This window comes from Osmia bicornis, chromosome 3 (assembly GCF_907164935.1).
Source record: "Osmia bicornis bicornis chromosome 3, iOsmBic2.1, whole genome shotgun sequence".
In the NCBI taxonomy this organism is placed as follows: Eukaryota; Metazoa; Arthropoda; class Insecta; order Hymenoptera; family Megachilidae; genus Osmia; species Osmia bicornis.
Genome location: NC_060218.1, coordinates 9,646,905 through 9,659,422, shown reverse-complemented (window position 1 = coordinate 9,659,422; position 12,518 = coordinate 9,646,905). Strand labels below are relative to the sequence as shown.

The following is a 12,518-nucleotide window of genomic DNA, read 5'->3' as shown; positions in this document are numbered from 1 at the left end:
TTAATTATCGTCAAAGAAGACTTATCAAGCCAGATTTTACGAAATATTTTCACCTGCAACGGTTCTCGCACTGCTTTCGACAATCTTGCACGTATACGCGCAATCCCTCGCAAGTTGTCCTTAATTTTTCAAGTTCCTCCTGCTGATAGGATAATTCATTCTCCATTCTGCTTTTCTGCGCATTCAGTTCCATTTCCGACATCTTTTTACCAGCCAACTCAAAATCCAGTCTTGAAATTGTTGCCTTATCCTCGCTGATCGCTTGCAAATCCAAAATCTGATGCCTGAGATCATCCAATTCCATCAGCTTCAAGGAGTTCAAGGAATACTGTTCCTTGGCTTCTTCGCGAGCAATCTGAAGCTGCTTCTTCAAGTCCTCATTTTCTATTCGAAGCGTCTCGATATTATCCTTCAGTTCTTGCACACGATTATCGTCCAACTGATCGTTCTTCTCGAAACGCAAGTCCTTCGACAATCTTTTATGAAGAATAATCAATTCTTCTTGCAACTCCGACTTTGCTGTAACTACTTCCTTCAGATTTTCTTCGCATTTAGACAACTGAGTCTGTAAGATCTCGTGCAAACTGCTAACGTGATCAGCACGTTGTTTTTCTAGAAGTTCTTTAGCCTGGCTCTCTTTTAACTGTTCCTTCAAATCTTTTTCACCTTCCTGCTGAACCTCTTTTTGAAAATGTTCCAATAATTCTTCTTTTTCTCGTTTCACTATCTCCAGTTCACTCTTCAAGATCTCTATCTCCTTAGCGTTTTCCAGAACTATATTATTCTCCAAGAGGTTGCGGTGGCGTATAGCGAGCTCTTCGTGCTTCTCTTTGAGGTCGTTGTAAACTGTGTAGCTGACGGAATTGGACAGATTGCTTTGGACCGTTGAAATTTCGCGTTCGAGGACTTTGTTGTGGTTGATCGCGTCGGCGAGCGATTTTCTTAGATAATTCTCGCTCTTGATTGCTTCTTTCCGCTCTTGATAGACTTTCCTTGATTCTCTGTTTAATAATTGCTGAAGAGCTACATTCTTTCTGTTCGCTATCAGAAGCTCGCCGCCAGCTTCGGCGTGTTCTCTCGTTTTAATCGCGAAAGCTTTTCGAATTTCATCCTCCCCCTCCTCCAGGATTTTCGTACTCTGTTCGTAGACTTCGAGCTGCATCTTCAACTTCTCCACTTCGCTCTTCAAATTTGCAGTATGTTCCAACAGGGAATTCTTCTCTTCCTCCCACTCGTCTGACGCGTTTTTGTACATCTCTTGGAACTTGCTCATCTCGGAAACGTACATCGTCTTCTCACTGTCCGATTCATCGGTGTATTCGTCGATGTTTGTGATCTGATTTTGAGACAACGATTTCAGCATGTTATCCTTCTTCTGGAGTTTCTTTCTGTAATTGTTTCGAATTTTCTGATACGCTGCTTTCGGGGAAACTTTGTAGGTTTAAGGGAAGTTAGATTCTTATATGAATACATAATCAATTTCTATTGTAAATAATATGCGGTGTGCACAAGTTATTTTGTAAAAATGAGAAAAATGAGCGACTTTTATTAAATTAAATTCAAAATCAATAATAAACATTCGTTGGAATTGTGATAAGATTCTATACGAGTGTTCCTTGGGAATCTTATAAATGTACCTCAATTGTCTAATTTGCCCTCTTAATTCGGCGTTGCTGCCCTGTACAACGTTCAGTTGTTCCTGTAATCTCATTGCTGGATGATACCAGCCCGCTAAATGTCTCACATCTAACGCTTCTAATAATCTTTCTAACGTGCTTGATTGTATTTCCACGATGCTTTTACCTGAGATACCAAACAGTTCAATTTTATGCCTCCTTTGTACACGATTATTCAAAGTGACTTTTGTAAGAATAAAGCAAATACAATTTACGAATATGGTTAGTATACGTATGTTTCAAAAGAGTATAGTGTTGTTAGAGGTAAAGATTGAAAATAGAGCATTCGACAAGGAGACTATATGCGGTGTTAGAACCGAAAAATATTTTTAACAAAAATATAGTGTTTTGCAATAAGACCCTGTCTGTAAAGTTTCATTGAAATCGATAGATAACAGCTCACATGGCCCCCTCGTAAGAACAATTTTGCACAGAAAAATGGGAAGAAAACGGTGCATCAGTGAAGTACCATTAAAATTAGCGAAAATTCACCGTCTTGATTTCGTATACTATCCAAAATTTCGTGCATGCCAGTTCTAAGAGCCTCGTTCTCTTCTATAACCAGCTGCATATTCTGTTTCAATTCGAAAGCATTCTTTGGTTCCGATTCCGCCAGTTTCGTTGAATGCAAAAATTCCATGCTTCCGTCTACGGTGGTACTCGAGAAATCGATTTCTTTCGAGGTTTTACTTAATTTGTACTTTAACACTCTCATCTACAACATTAAGGCGATCGAAGAAATGATTGTGTCGGAGTTGATCATGTAGAGAAAGAGACAAACTTCTTGTTCTTACATCCGATTTTAATTCCAAGTTTTCCTCGAGAAGCATCTTATTTTGTTGCAGAAGCTCCTCCAGTTTCTTCTCTTCCTCTTTGCGTTTCTCCAGAGCATGTTGAATCGACACCGATTCGTGTTCTGGTATACCTAGCTTCTCTCTAAAGCGTTCCAGTTAACGTTTATCCTTTGGAAAATTGCAGTGAAGAAATGTTGCAGCAGTTGCATAGTTACCTAAGCGTTATAATTTCCATCTCTTGATAGGAATTCAACATTTCCAATTTGTTGACGACGTTGATCAAGTCTCTTATGTGCTCGCCTTTGCCTTTTATATCATTTTTCAATTCCTTTATCTCATTCAACGCATCTGTTAAACCGTGATTTTCATCCTTGTACTTTCTCAATGTAGCTAATGCCTCGCATAACTGAATGAAAAAAGAATTATTATTAAAATCCAGCAGGCTATTGAAGCATTGTGTCACTTCATTAACTGACTTTGCTGCTTCTTAATTGGGCATCTTCCTCTGCTTGTGATAATTTAATCTGTAAACTTGATATTTGTTCATTAGCATCCTGTAATTTTTTTAATAGTTCCTTTTGCTCCTTCTTTTTGTCGTGTTTCCCAGCCCTGAACCAAATGTGTTGATAGAAAAACATGTGTAACTATGGATTTGGTATCTTTCTTATCTAATAAGATACATACTTCTGTGCATCTTCTTTTAATTTTTTTATAACTTCAGCACCTTCGTTAATTTCAACGATCGCTTCGGAAAGTTTTGTTTTTAACTCGGTGATTATTTTGTCACGACGATTTATTTCTTCGTTCAAGTGAACAATTTCGGATTTGCTTTGTTCTTTGGCAGAGACTACAGATTGAATGAGCGACTGTGATAGAGTGTCCTTCAGCCGTTGAATTTCAGCATCTTTCTCATCCAATATTGCCTAGTAAATTGTTCGTGAATCAAAATATAGAAACGTCGATTTAAGCTAATTTGAGTCTCATGTGTGTATACCTTCCATTCATTAATTCTAATATCAATCGCTGCACCAAATTCATCTATCACTTTGTCTCTATCCATTTGTTGCTCTGTTATTTCCTCAATTTGAGCAACTAGTGCAGCATTTTCATGTTCTAATTGCTGTAGCTTTTCTGGAAAAAGATGTTATATCAATTGAATTGCTAAGCTTTCGATGCTTGCAGCTGAACATTGCATTCTTTGTCATAGTAACCTTTGAATTCTGTGGATTTAATGTAAGCAGATCCTAATTCTTCTGTCATTTCATTCATTTTTTGTGTTGCATCTTCCATTTCTTGGGTCAGTGTGGTTAATCTTTCTTTCAAAACAATATTATCCTTTTCCATGGTCTATGAAGTTTTGAAACCATCAGCAAACAGCTTTAAGAGTATTTTTCTTTTTCCTGAACTTACCTCTAGCTCTGTCATGAGAATCTTAATTTTCTTATTTTTCTTTTGTGATACATCATCATGATCAGTGCCTTCTGATACATCCATGTGCTTGAAATGGTAATATACATAGTTTTATGAAAACTACTATAAATACATATTTATGAAGAAACTAATAGAATATCTTACTTTAGATACATCACTGGTTTCATGTTTTGTATCAGATGTATCCCATTCTACCCATGAAATACGCAAGATTTTGTTGGAATAAAAATATTTCATTAAATTTACCAAATGAATGAATACATAACGCTAAAAAGAACTTGATATATTAAATTTCAAAGCACATTTTACCTTTCTTTTTACGTTTGGCAGGTTCAGGTTTTAGAGAAGAAATGGTTTCTTTCAACTCGCTGCATTCTAATAACAATGATTCTACCTATCATGAAAATAAAATATCAATAAGACCTATCAAAATGGTACCATATACAAAAAGGAAATGTATGATCATTGAAAAATCCGAAAGCATAATTTCTTTTATTGAATAACAATTATATAAACAACAACAGGGATACTCAGTTAGTATCAATTTACATAAAGAAAAATACTCAGTAATTATTTTTACTTGATTGTCTTTATACTGAAGTATTTCTTGAGACATTTTCATCAGAGTTCTTAGGTTATGTATGTCACTAATCTCGTCGACATCACAACTAATCATAGCAGGATAAAGATCTTCCATGTCATCGTCCGTCAATGACGATGGATCTATGGATAATATATGATCCCAATCGGTGCGACCCATTTTTCATGTAATTAAATCAATTATCACCACTACAACCTCATTAACCTATTCAACTGGTTCAAACTGACACGCACTGACATGTTCAATGTATGTACACAAGCGACGCTTGTCACTGGTTTCCATGGCGACTGTGTTATGAGCGTCGGGGATGTCGCCATAACTACAGAAACACTATAGTCACCTGGCGGTAGAACGCTGCTGTACTTCTTCCAATGTTTGACTTTATCAGCTTTGTAAGGTTAATAAGACCATATTAATTGCGACTGATATTACAGTAAAACCTGGATATATGCAACAAAAGTTTGTCTGGATATATGCAACATCGCTATCCCCTCCACTTGGGGGGATCCCCCTAAGCCGAACCGAGCCGCTCGGCGAGGAAACCGTGTAATATGATCCGATCGTAATATCGGTGTGACTAATACTAATTGAACGATAAAACTTTTTTATTTTTAACTTTTTCTTAATGAAACTGTTACTAATGCGTTTGTGAGATTTTTCTGATTAAAATGGTACCAAACACGATATGATTTGGCTACATATGTATAAGGCAGGCAGTACACCAAAGATACATGAAACACGCAACATGCAACATGCAACACGTCGCATGTTGTGTACGAACGTAGAATAGGTAACGCGGCACGGTACAAACGATTTGTACGGACGCAGAATCGACACCTCGCTTGGATATATGCAACGTTTAAATGCCCAGAATCGACACCTCGCTTGGATACATGCAACGTTTGAAACCCGAGTCGACGCCGCAACCGGTTTTCATTTCCAATCCTCCTTTGCTTTTCGCCAACTTTTAACATCAATTTTAGCAAGTAATTATAATTCAAACTATATCGTGTTTGGTATCATTTTAATCAGAAAAATTTCACCAATGCGTTAGTAAAAGTTTCAGTAAAGAAAAGTCAAAAATAAAAAAGTTTTTTGATTCAATTAGTATTAGTCACACCGATACGTTTCGGCTCTTTCCTTTGATCATCGGACCTCTCTCTTTCCACCACTGTCTGTCCTTTTCTACGTTCACGCTTGGCTGCTCGTCGCGTGTAACCCGAGATTCGACACCTCGACTGGATATATGCAACGCCTGGGTCCCAATGTTTGTTGCATATATCCAAGTTTTACTGTATAATAGACTCGGATCTTCTGTCTCAGAGACTCCCTTATCACTTGTGTGTCACACCCTGCTGTATCGGTTGAACGTGATTTTACAGCACAGACGTCTTGGTGATCGAAATTAAAATACAAAATGTTTATTATTTTGCACGTAAACAATAAAAAGGAAGACGTTTCAGCTCCTTCGAATTTCGTTTTGCATATTACACAGATGTGTGTAGATTGCTGTTTAATGATTTATACATATGATTGATGACACTTCATCAGTAAACGAATGCAATGACTTTAGATTATGAATAATGTGAATCCAGATATAATCAAAGCAAGGAAACAATGTAATATTCTTTGTTTGCAATGATAGATATATTGTAAAACAATGAATTGCTTAAAATGCAAAGGGTCTTCATACAACTTCAATAATGCATCTTTAAAAAAAGCAATCTGTCAAAAAATATTCGGCTATTTAGAAACTTTCTTTTTATTTTTATTTTGTTTCCTTATACAAGTGCTTGGATGTGACTGTATTTTTGGAGCAGATGGTGTATAAGTATGATCGAAAATAGCTGTACTTGTAGTTGTAGTTGTAGTTGTGGTTGTCTGTTTCTTAGGGTCTGGTATGTGTTCAATTAAACCACTACTCCTGCCATTTTTAGAATATCCAAAATTTAAATTGTGCAGTACACGACGAAAACTTGAGGCAGTGAATGTGGGTAAATCTGGATCTGCATTGACCAGTTCCAATGTTTTTTTAACTGTTGGCACTTCCTGTCTTTGCCAAAAATCGTGAACGTATTGTCGAATTTTTGACTTCTGTTCGTCATTCAATTTGTCGAATATTCCGAGTTTAGTTCGCGTTACAGTGGGGGAGGAAACTGTTCCGGTCTTTCTATATTCTGCCAAGACTGCTGTAATTGTGCTCACACCAATTCCACTTGTCTTAGATACCATCGCCCTTATTTCCTTATATGTAGCATTTGGATATGTCTCCAATTTTTCGTGATATATGTTTATGATCATTTTTTTCGCTTGAGAGCGAACAACCTAAAACATGAAGATATAAAAATCAAATTATTTAGTTAATATGGAATTGAACACCTTCCAATTTTTTAATTCATTAATGTAAATTTTGAATCTCTTACTAACCTTTCCTCGTGGATTTCTGGTTAGTGGAGATTTACTGGTGGAAGGTTCCATTCTTTTTTACACTTAGATAAAAATAAACCTTATTATTAAACACTATAACCATAAAAATATATAAAATACTCTACATAGAACAACGTCTTTGAAAACAATAATTGAATATTTTAATGGTTATGCTTTACATGACAATTTGCGAGTTATCTCGTTGTAAAGTATCGATATACAATCGACTAGAGACTCGAGGACAAATAAGTAGGGGAACAGCCAATAACAAACTCGGACACGGTGACCAGACAGACCCTTGTCAAATCGCAGTCAGGTTCTTATTTGGTTTTTAGAGTAAATTGATACTCAGAAATATGTTCTTTTTCTAATTTTCTGACACGAACCGACAAAAACATTCAAATGTAAGATTTTATCAAATTAAAGACGTTGGAAGTATCATATGCGTTAGCAACAGCAATGTGTAAGATATTGCGGAATATTGACTAAAATAAAACCTGTGGCCAGATGGGATATTACCTACGGCACGTACTGGCACTAAAAAAATTATAGTTATATAGCTGCGAATGATTGCGCTGTCGAGCATACTTGTGGCGACTTCTAGTAGCTCTACTTTACCATATAGGAAAGTGCATTTCCGGTGAGTTTTCTCACCAGATTTTTGGCGACATCTATTTCCGAGGGGATTAGCGTTTTTCCTTGGAAAGGAAAGAAAAGTAGTTTCGCTATAGTATTTTGAATTTCACTTATAAGTCGTATATAGAGTTAGTTTTAGTGCTCATTTATAATTATGCTATAATAGTTCATGTTATTAAATTTAAATTGTTATAGTTGTCATATTAGAAATAAATGTTAGTGACATCTTATTTAAACATTTAGAACTGTGTGAACAATTAATTTCCTCTCAACGGGTAAAGCAGAAGTTTGCATACTTGCTATATACTAAATGAATGAACTGCGCCCTACAGAAAAACCGAAGAACTAAATTTGTGGTCTGTTTTACCTTTCTGACGTCTTTCACGAGTGAAAAATCAACGAAATCGTATTCTCACTATTTTTCTAAACGAAAGCTTGTACACCATCCCTTGAATGCTCGTTTTGCTCTATCCGATCGAAAGAATGGCGCTCTTGTCTCTATTTGGACATACGATTCGCAAGAATGTTTATATTACGAATAAATTAATGCAGGTGAGTCCGTTCCGCCATTTTCTTGACCGTGGACAGACACCAATTTCAATATTTTATAACTTTTTGACGATTTGGATAAAATAAGGACCAGAGCGCCATTCTTTAGGGCCTCCTGAACACGTCCCTCAAATTTCTTTCATCAGGAACGAAAAAAGGTGCCTTTTCGTTTCTAGGGATTATTCCAGGGACTGTCGGTAAAGTTTTCAACTTGTTAGTATATAAGGCATTCGCATACAGTGGCTTGCATTAGCCGTGAGTAAGAGTGGTAAGAGGCAACTGTCGTCAAGAATTGATCGTTGACAATCAGAAGTAAGTAACCTGAGATACTGTCAAGAACTACGATAACTATCAAGTTTAACAAAATTAAAGATAAATTAGATCTTCAGTATGATTAAAATGTTAAACATATTAAATAATAGAAAGATTGTAATTAAGCGGCTCCGGTATTGCATCGTGACAATATATTAAACTAATGTCCTTGTTCTTGAAATACACATGTACATTCTATATAACCATTTTATTATGACTTATTTATACTAATGTAATCTATATAAACTGTGAGGCAACGTTCAAACAGCTGTCACCTGATACACTGTATTGTTAAATGACGTTAATGTTGCACACTAATTATTTATATAAAGATATTTTTATAAAGCATTAATAAATTTCATATTATTTGTAACATATCGTTACATGAATTATTATTATTCAAATTGAGTTAGAATTTTAATATTTTTGAGTATTTAAATATATCAGAATGTTTCATATAAATTTGCCCTTTAAGTTAAGTATACTAACAGTAAGTAACTCAATTTTTTTATAAGAACATTGTTATGATCATAATATTTTAGAAAATAATAGAAAATTTTTATAATTATAAGTAATATTTGTAATGTTGTTTAATTGATAATAAAACTTGTAACTTGTGCAATAGTGTAATTGAAATTAAATAATATTTATAGAATGTTTCATATAAGATTGGTGAAGCAATTTAGATCTATAAAAATTAGACAATTCCATTCTACTCTTATTAAGTATGAAGATAAAGTTGTTCCTGAAAATAAATCCACCAAACCATCACCAGTGCAAGAAAACATATTAGGTAAAATTTGATTTTACCTGTGTTTTTATAAAATTTTAGCTTACATACATGAAAATACATCTTATTTTATATATTTTAGGGTCACCATTTCATACTGTGACTAATTTGGATAAAAGAATATTAGTGTGGGTTAAACGCTATCCTAGTATAGATCAAGTTCCAGACAAAGTATCGTAAGTAAATATATCATATACAATATTATATTGTAATGCTAACAATAAATTATATTTTTTAACATTTAATATGAAGATTATGAACTTACCTTGGAAGCTATATATGCCTGTTTTTATTAATTAGTATAGAGTGTATACAAAAAGCACATGCTATAGCAAGAGTTCGTGGATGTCTTTTTATGACAATACTTGCAATAATTGGATTTATGGTATCTGTTTATATGGGGAAAAAGGGAACAGCAGCTGGAAAGAATGTAATGACAGAAAGATTAAAGTGGTATAAAAAAGTAGAAGAAGAAGGTCGAAAAGAAGCAATGGCAAAACAGCAATAAAGAAGTATTTCAATGTTATTGTAAATATGTAAAATGCAATAATAAAATAGTTATTTAATATAATATTCTATTGCTTGTATTGCTGAAAAAATCTTACTCATGTTTTAAGCAATATTACATGAACAATAAATATTTTTCTTTATAGTATAAAATCATATTATATGAACTATGTTTTAAGTAGAAAGTATGTAAAACAGGCATGATGTATTATATTAATATTATAAAATATATTTTTCAGTAAATAGAAATTATTGTAATTGATTTCTTAGGCCAATTTCGCAACTTATTTCTAAGCTGGTCTTAAGCATCAGCTTAAGCATTTGCTTAGGAAAGTAAATGCTTATCGCTGTAGATTCACAGTCGATGCTTAAGAAAGTCTTAAGCTCTTATGAATTCATAGTCAGGTAAGTCCGCCTTATTTGTAGAAAACGAGTTCTTATTTGGCTTCATTGAGGTTTTGTTTTTAAGTCGACGATATTCAGGACTTAAGCACGCGTTTGAAGGTGTTATTGTGCAGTGTTGAACAATTTATTTTGATTAATTGTGGTAAATTATTTTTAAAAAAGTACAAAATGGAGTTGGACTTTGCGGATATCGATGATATCGAGGACATTGATCATAATTTGTATATATATCCACGAATATCGAGACCCGTTTGATTGTTTTGTTTGCCCTTTCTCATGACACCCCTGCGGAATCCACAGTCTGAAGAAGCAATACAGTAATACTGATACTGTTTAGTCGACTGATTGATGCACAAATTAACATTGAATTATTCGATCGACACAAGTAGAAGGAAATCCAGATCAGGACCCGACAGTTAGTGGAAAGAACGTTCGGTATTTGGAAACGCCGTTTTTCATGTCTTACAAGGGGTTTGACAACGATATTCTATTATGTTCTACAACAACGATAGCGATAGCGTTAAAATTCAATTCAAAAAGCGCGTCACTAACAAATAATGCTACATTTTCAAAAATCATTTTGATTGGCTGTTACAGTAGAGAATCGACGGAAATAGCCGAACGACAAATAAGCATTGCTTAAGCATGGACTTCACTAAGCAAAGCATCGCTTCCTTAACTAAGTCGGTCTTATTCGCCGACTGTGAATATTCGAATAAGACGATCTTAGTCAAGAACGTCTTAAGTCTTTGCTTAAGTTGCGACTGTGAATACGGCCCTTAACGTTATTAACACTCTGTATTGTTTCTGTTATAAGATTGCATTCTTATGAATTAGAAACAATTCACATTTACAAAATGGTTATATTTATTATTTTATAAATGTCTAAGTATGTTTGTATATTATAGTTACATTTTGACTTCAGTCAGGTTATAATAAACAAAACTGCAATAAACTAACGATTGTATAAAAAATTGATGGTTTTAACTATTCATAAAATTATTTACAACACTATGCTGTTACATTTATTGGTTTATAAAAACTACGACATTTTTCGTGATATACATTAATTGTTCGTTTTTTAACAATTTCTTCTACATTTAATTCTGACTGTAATAAACGCAGAGTACTTTGTTCTTTCCGTAATGCTTTAAGAAGCTGTAGATTATCATTCCCACTATCTCTTTGAGCCTTCAATTGCTTAACTTTTTCTTTTGATGCATTTACACATTTTGTAATGGCCAATTCTCTTTGTTTATGACCTGACTGAATTTGTTCAAATAAATCTTTACATTGTGCCGTAGGATCAACTTGGCTTTTAAAAGATTCTGTTGGAATTGTAGCATTTAGCATATAAATAATTTTGTCATCAATTTGTCGCATTTTTTGTAATGCATCCTGAAACAAAAGTAATAATTATTATAATCAAAAATATAAAATAAATCATACCAGAAAAACATAAGGAAAAAATTCAATACGTATTATTTAACAATTTTATGCTTACAATACATAAATTATCACTATATTATATATGTAAACATATTTTCATTGCATGTAACACGTGCATTTTAATAAAACTCATTCATTACCTTAACGGTAGAGATGTCTAACCTAAATTAAGATTTCCAAATTAGAAGCATAAGTAATACGCTGAATTGTCTCATTACATTTAATCTTTTATATTAATTTAAAGAAACTTTAATGTATTAAAAGTTATTTATTGTACGAAATATTACATAAATCTCTATATAACCTTAATTATGTGTACAATACATTACGTAGAGTAACTAATGTAAAGATTGTTTGTTCAACGCATGCAAGGTACAAATTTGAAAACCTGAATTTACATATAGAAATCAGGATATTTTTTTACACATTTTTCATTTATGAGAATAATACCTGAAACTCTAAAAAATCTCCACATCCAACACTTACGGCTGCCATTTTCTTATATGGAAACTGGGAACTGCTGGGAACCAAAGAAATACCATAGAAAAGTGTCGAAGTTGATCATCAGAAGTAAATCCATAATTAGAATGTAAAACTTAGTACATCAATTAATAAATTAATTAGTGATACACTAATATCAATATGTTTGAAACATTTAATTTAAAGAAGAATTAATTGCATATATTATACGTGAAAAGTGTTTTGATTGTTTCTTACGACCAAAGTAGGTTTCAAAGCAACAATTCTCAAAATCTTAATTTTCACGACATGTATCAACATTGAACGTGATTTAGAAATAAAATAACATAATTTGTAATTATTAATTATTATGTAATTTAGTATATGATTAAGAAAAATAAATAACAGTATAAATATCAATTCAAATCTCCCGCGTAAGTCGCAACTTAAGCAAAGTCTTATTCGAATAAGCAATGTATGTA

The 12,518-nt window shown here is 33.5% G+C and overlaps 4 protein-coding genes across 10 annotated transcripts in view; 1 reads left to right on the top strand and 3 right to left on the bottom strand.

Annotated features, from left to right (window-relative positions):
* The window catches only part of LOC114874308 (centrosomal protein of 290 kDa-like), a 141,699-nt gene extending 136,711 nt beyond the window's left edge, over positions 1 to 4,988 (bottom strand). For both annotated transcript variants that reach the window (XR_003789090.2, XM_046285237.1), the window contains exons 1-13: positions 4,482 to 4,988; positions 4,211 to 4,295; positions 4,046 to 4,092; positions 3,881 to 3,967; positions 3,682 to 3,817; positions 3,465 to 3,601; positions 3,155 to 3,393; positions 2,947 to 3,079; positions 2,686 to 2,876; positions 2,471 to 2,612; positions 2,169 to 2,391; positions 1,638 to 1,803; positions 54 to 1,388 (exon numbers count right to left, since the gene is read on the bottom strand). Coding sequence is in view for 1 of the 2 variants with exons in the window: in XM_046285237.1 (XP_046141193.1) it covers positions 54 to 1,388; positions 1,638 to 1,803; positions 2,169 to 2,391; positions 2,471 to 2,612; positions 2,686 to 2,876; positions 2,947 to 3,079; positions 3,155 to 3,393; positions 3,465 to 3,601; positions 3,682 to 3,817; positions 3,881 to 3,967; positions 4,046 to 4,092; positions 4,211 to 4,295; positions 4,482 to 4,661 (3,101 nt within the window). In the remaining variant the exon portion in view is untranslated. The remainder of the gene's footprint in view (positions 1 to 53; positions 1,389 to 1,637; positions 1,804 to 2,168; positions 2,392 to 2,470; positions 2,613 to 2,685; positions 2,877 to 2,946; positions 3,080 to 3,154; positions 3,394 to 3,464; positions 3,602 to 3,681; positions 3,818 to 3,880; positions 3,968 to 4,045; positions 4,093 to 4,210; positions 4,296 to 4,481) is intronic.
* A 739-nt stretch (positions 4,989 to 5,727) lies between these two features.
* Positions 5,728 to 7,465, bottom strand: LOC114872471. The gene is made up of 2 exons (XM_029179698.2): positions 6,930 to 7,465; positions 5,728 to 6,827 (listed from the first exon to the last, which is right to left on the bottom strand). The coding sequence occupies exons 1-2, from the start codon at positions 6,978 to 6,980 to the stop codon at positions 6,246 to 6,248; spliced, it is 633 nt and encodes a 210-aa protein (XP_029035531.1). The 5' UTR covers positions 6,981 to 7,465; the 3' UTR covers positions 5,728 to 6,245.
* An 808-nt stretch (positions 7,466 to 8,273) lies between these two features.
* Positions 8,274 to 9,972, top strand: LOC114872496 (UPF0389 protein CG9231). Of its 3 annotated transcripts, none has more exons than XM_029179745.1 (4): positions 8,274 to 8,426; positions 9,080 to 9,219; positions 9,299 to 9,392; positions 9,522 to 9,972. In XM_029179745.1, the coding sequence occupies exons 2-4, from the start codon at positions 9,081 to 9,083 to the stop codon at positions 9,673 to 9,675; spliced, it is 387 nt and encodes a 128-aa protein (XP_029035578.1). In that variant the 5' UTR covers positions 8,274 to 8,426; position 9,080; the 3' UTR covers positions 9,676 to 9,972. The 3 variants fall into 3 exon arrangements, with proteins under 3 accessions (XP_029035578.1, XP_029035577.1, XP_046141022.1); XM_029179744.2 differs by having other exon boundaries at positions 8,280 to 8,426; positions 9,517 to 9,972; XM_046285066.1 differs by lacking the exon at positions 8,274 to 8,426 and adding an exon at positions 8,816 to 8,916 and having other exon boundaries at positions 9,517 to 9,972.
* A 1,118-nt stretch (positions 9,973 to 11,090) lies between these two features.
* LOC114872497 (protein MIX23) lies at positions 11,091 to 12,337 on the bottom strand. Of its 4 annotated transcripts, none has more exons than XM_029179747.2 (2): positions 12,064 to 12,337; positions 11,091 to 11,526 (listed from the first exon to the last, which is right to left on the bottom strand). In XM_029179747.2, the coding sequence occupies exons 1-2, from the start codon at positions 12,070 to 12,072 to the stop codon at positions 11,140 to 11,142; spliced, it is 396 nt and encodes a 131-aa protein (XP_029035580.1). In that variant the 5' UTR covers positions 12,073 to 12,337; the 3' UTR covers positions 11,091 to 11,139. The 4 variants fall into 4 exon arrangements, with proteins under 4 accessions (XP_029035580.1, XP_029035579.1, XP_029035583.1 ...); XM_029179746.2 differs by having other exon boundaries at positions 12,028 to 12,318; XM_029179750.2 differs by lacking the exon at positions 12,064 to 12,337 and adding an exon at positions 11,882 to 12,006.
* Between the last annotated feature and the right edge of the window lie 181 nt (positions 12,338 to 12,518).

What these genes read in the sequence shown, in the direction of transcription:
- LOC114872497 (XM_029179746.2), bottom strand. Translation starts at nt 12,072, where the DNA reads ATGGCAGCCGTAAGTGTTGGATGTGGAGATTTTTTAGAGTTTCAG. An exon ending in GAGATTTTTTAGAGTTTCAG is followed by an intron (nt 11,527 to 12,027) that starts GTATTATTCTCA and finishes CTTTTGTTTCAG; the next exon opens with GATGCATTACAAAAAATGCG.
- LOC114872496 (XM_029179744.2), top strand. Translation starts at nt 9,081, where the DNA reads ATGTTTCATATAAGATTGGTGAAGCAATTTAGATCTATAAAAATTAGA. An exon ending in AGTGCAAGAAAACATATTAG is followed by an intron (nt 9,220 to 9,298) that starts GTAAAATTTGAT and finishes TATATATTTTAG; the next exon opens with GGTCACCATTTCATACTGTG. An exon ending in CAAGTTCCAGACAAAGTATC is followed by an intron (nt 9,393 to 9,516) that starts GTAAGTAAATAT and finishes TTTATTAATTAG; the next exon opens with TATAGAGTGTATACAAAAAG.
- LOC114872471 (XM_029179698.2), bottom strand. Translation starts at nt 6,980, where the DNA reads ATGGAACCTTCCACCAGTAAATCTCCACTAACCAGAAATCCACGAGGA. An exon ending in CCAGAAATCCACGAGGAAAG is followed by an intron (nt 6,828 to 6,929) that starts GTTAGTAAGAGA and finishes TTCATGTTTTAG; the next exon opens with GTTGTTCGCTCTCAAGCGAA.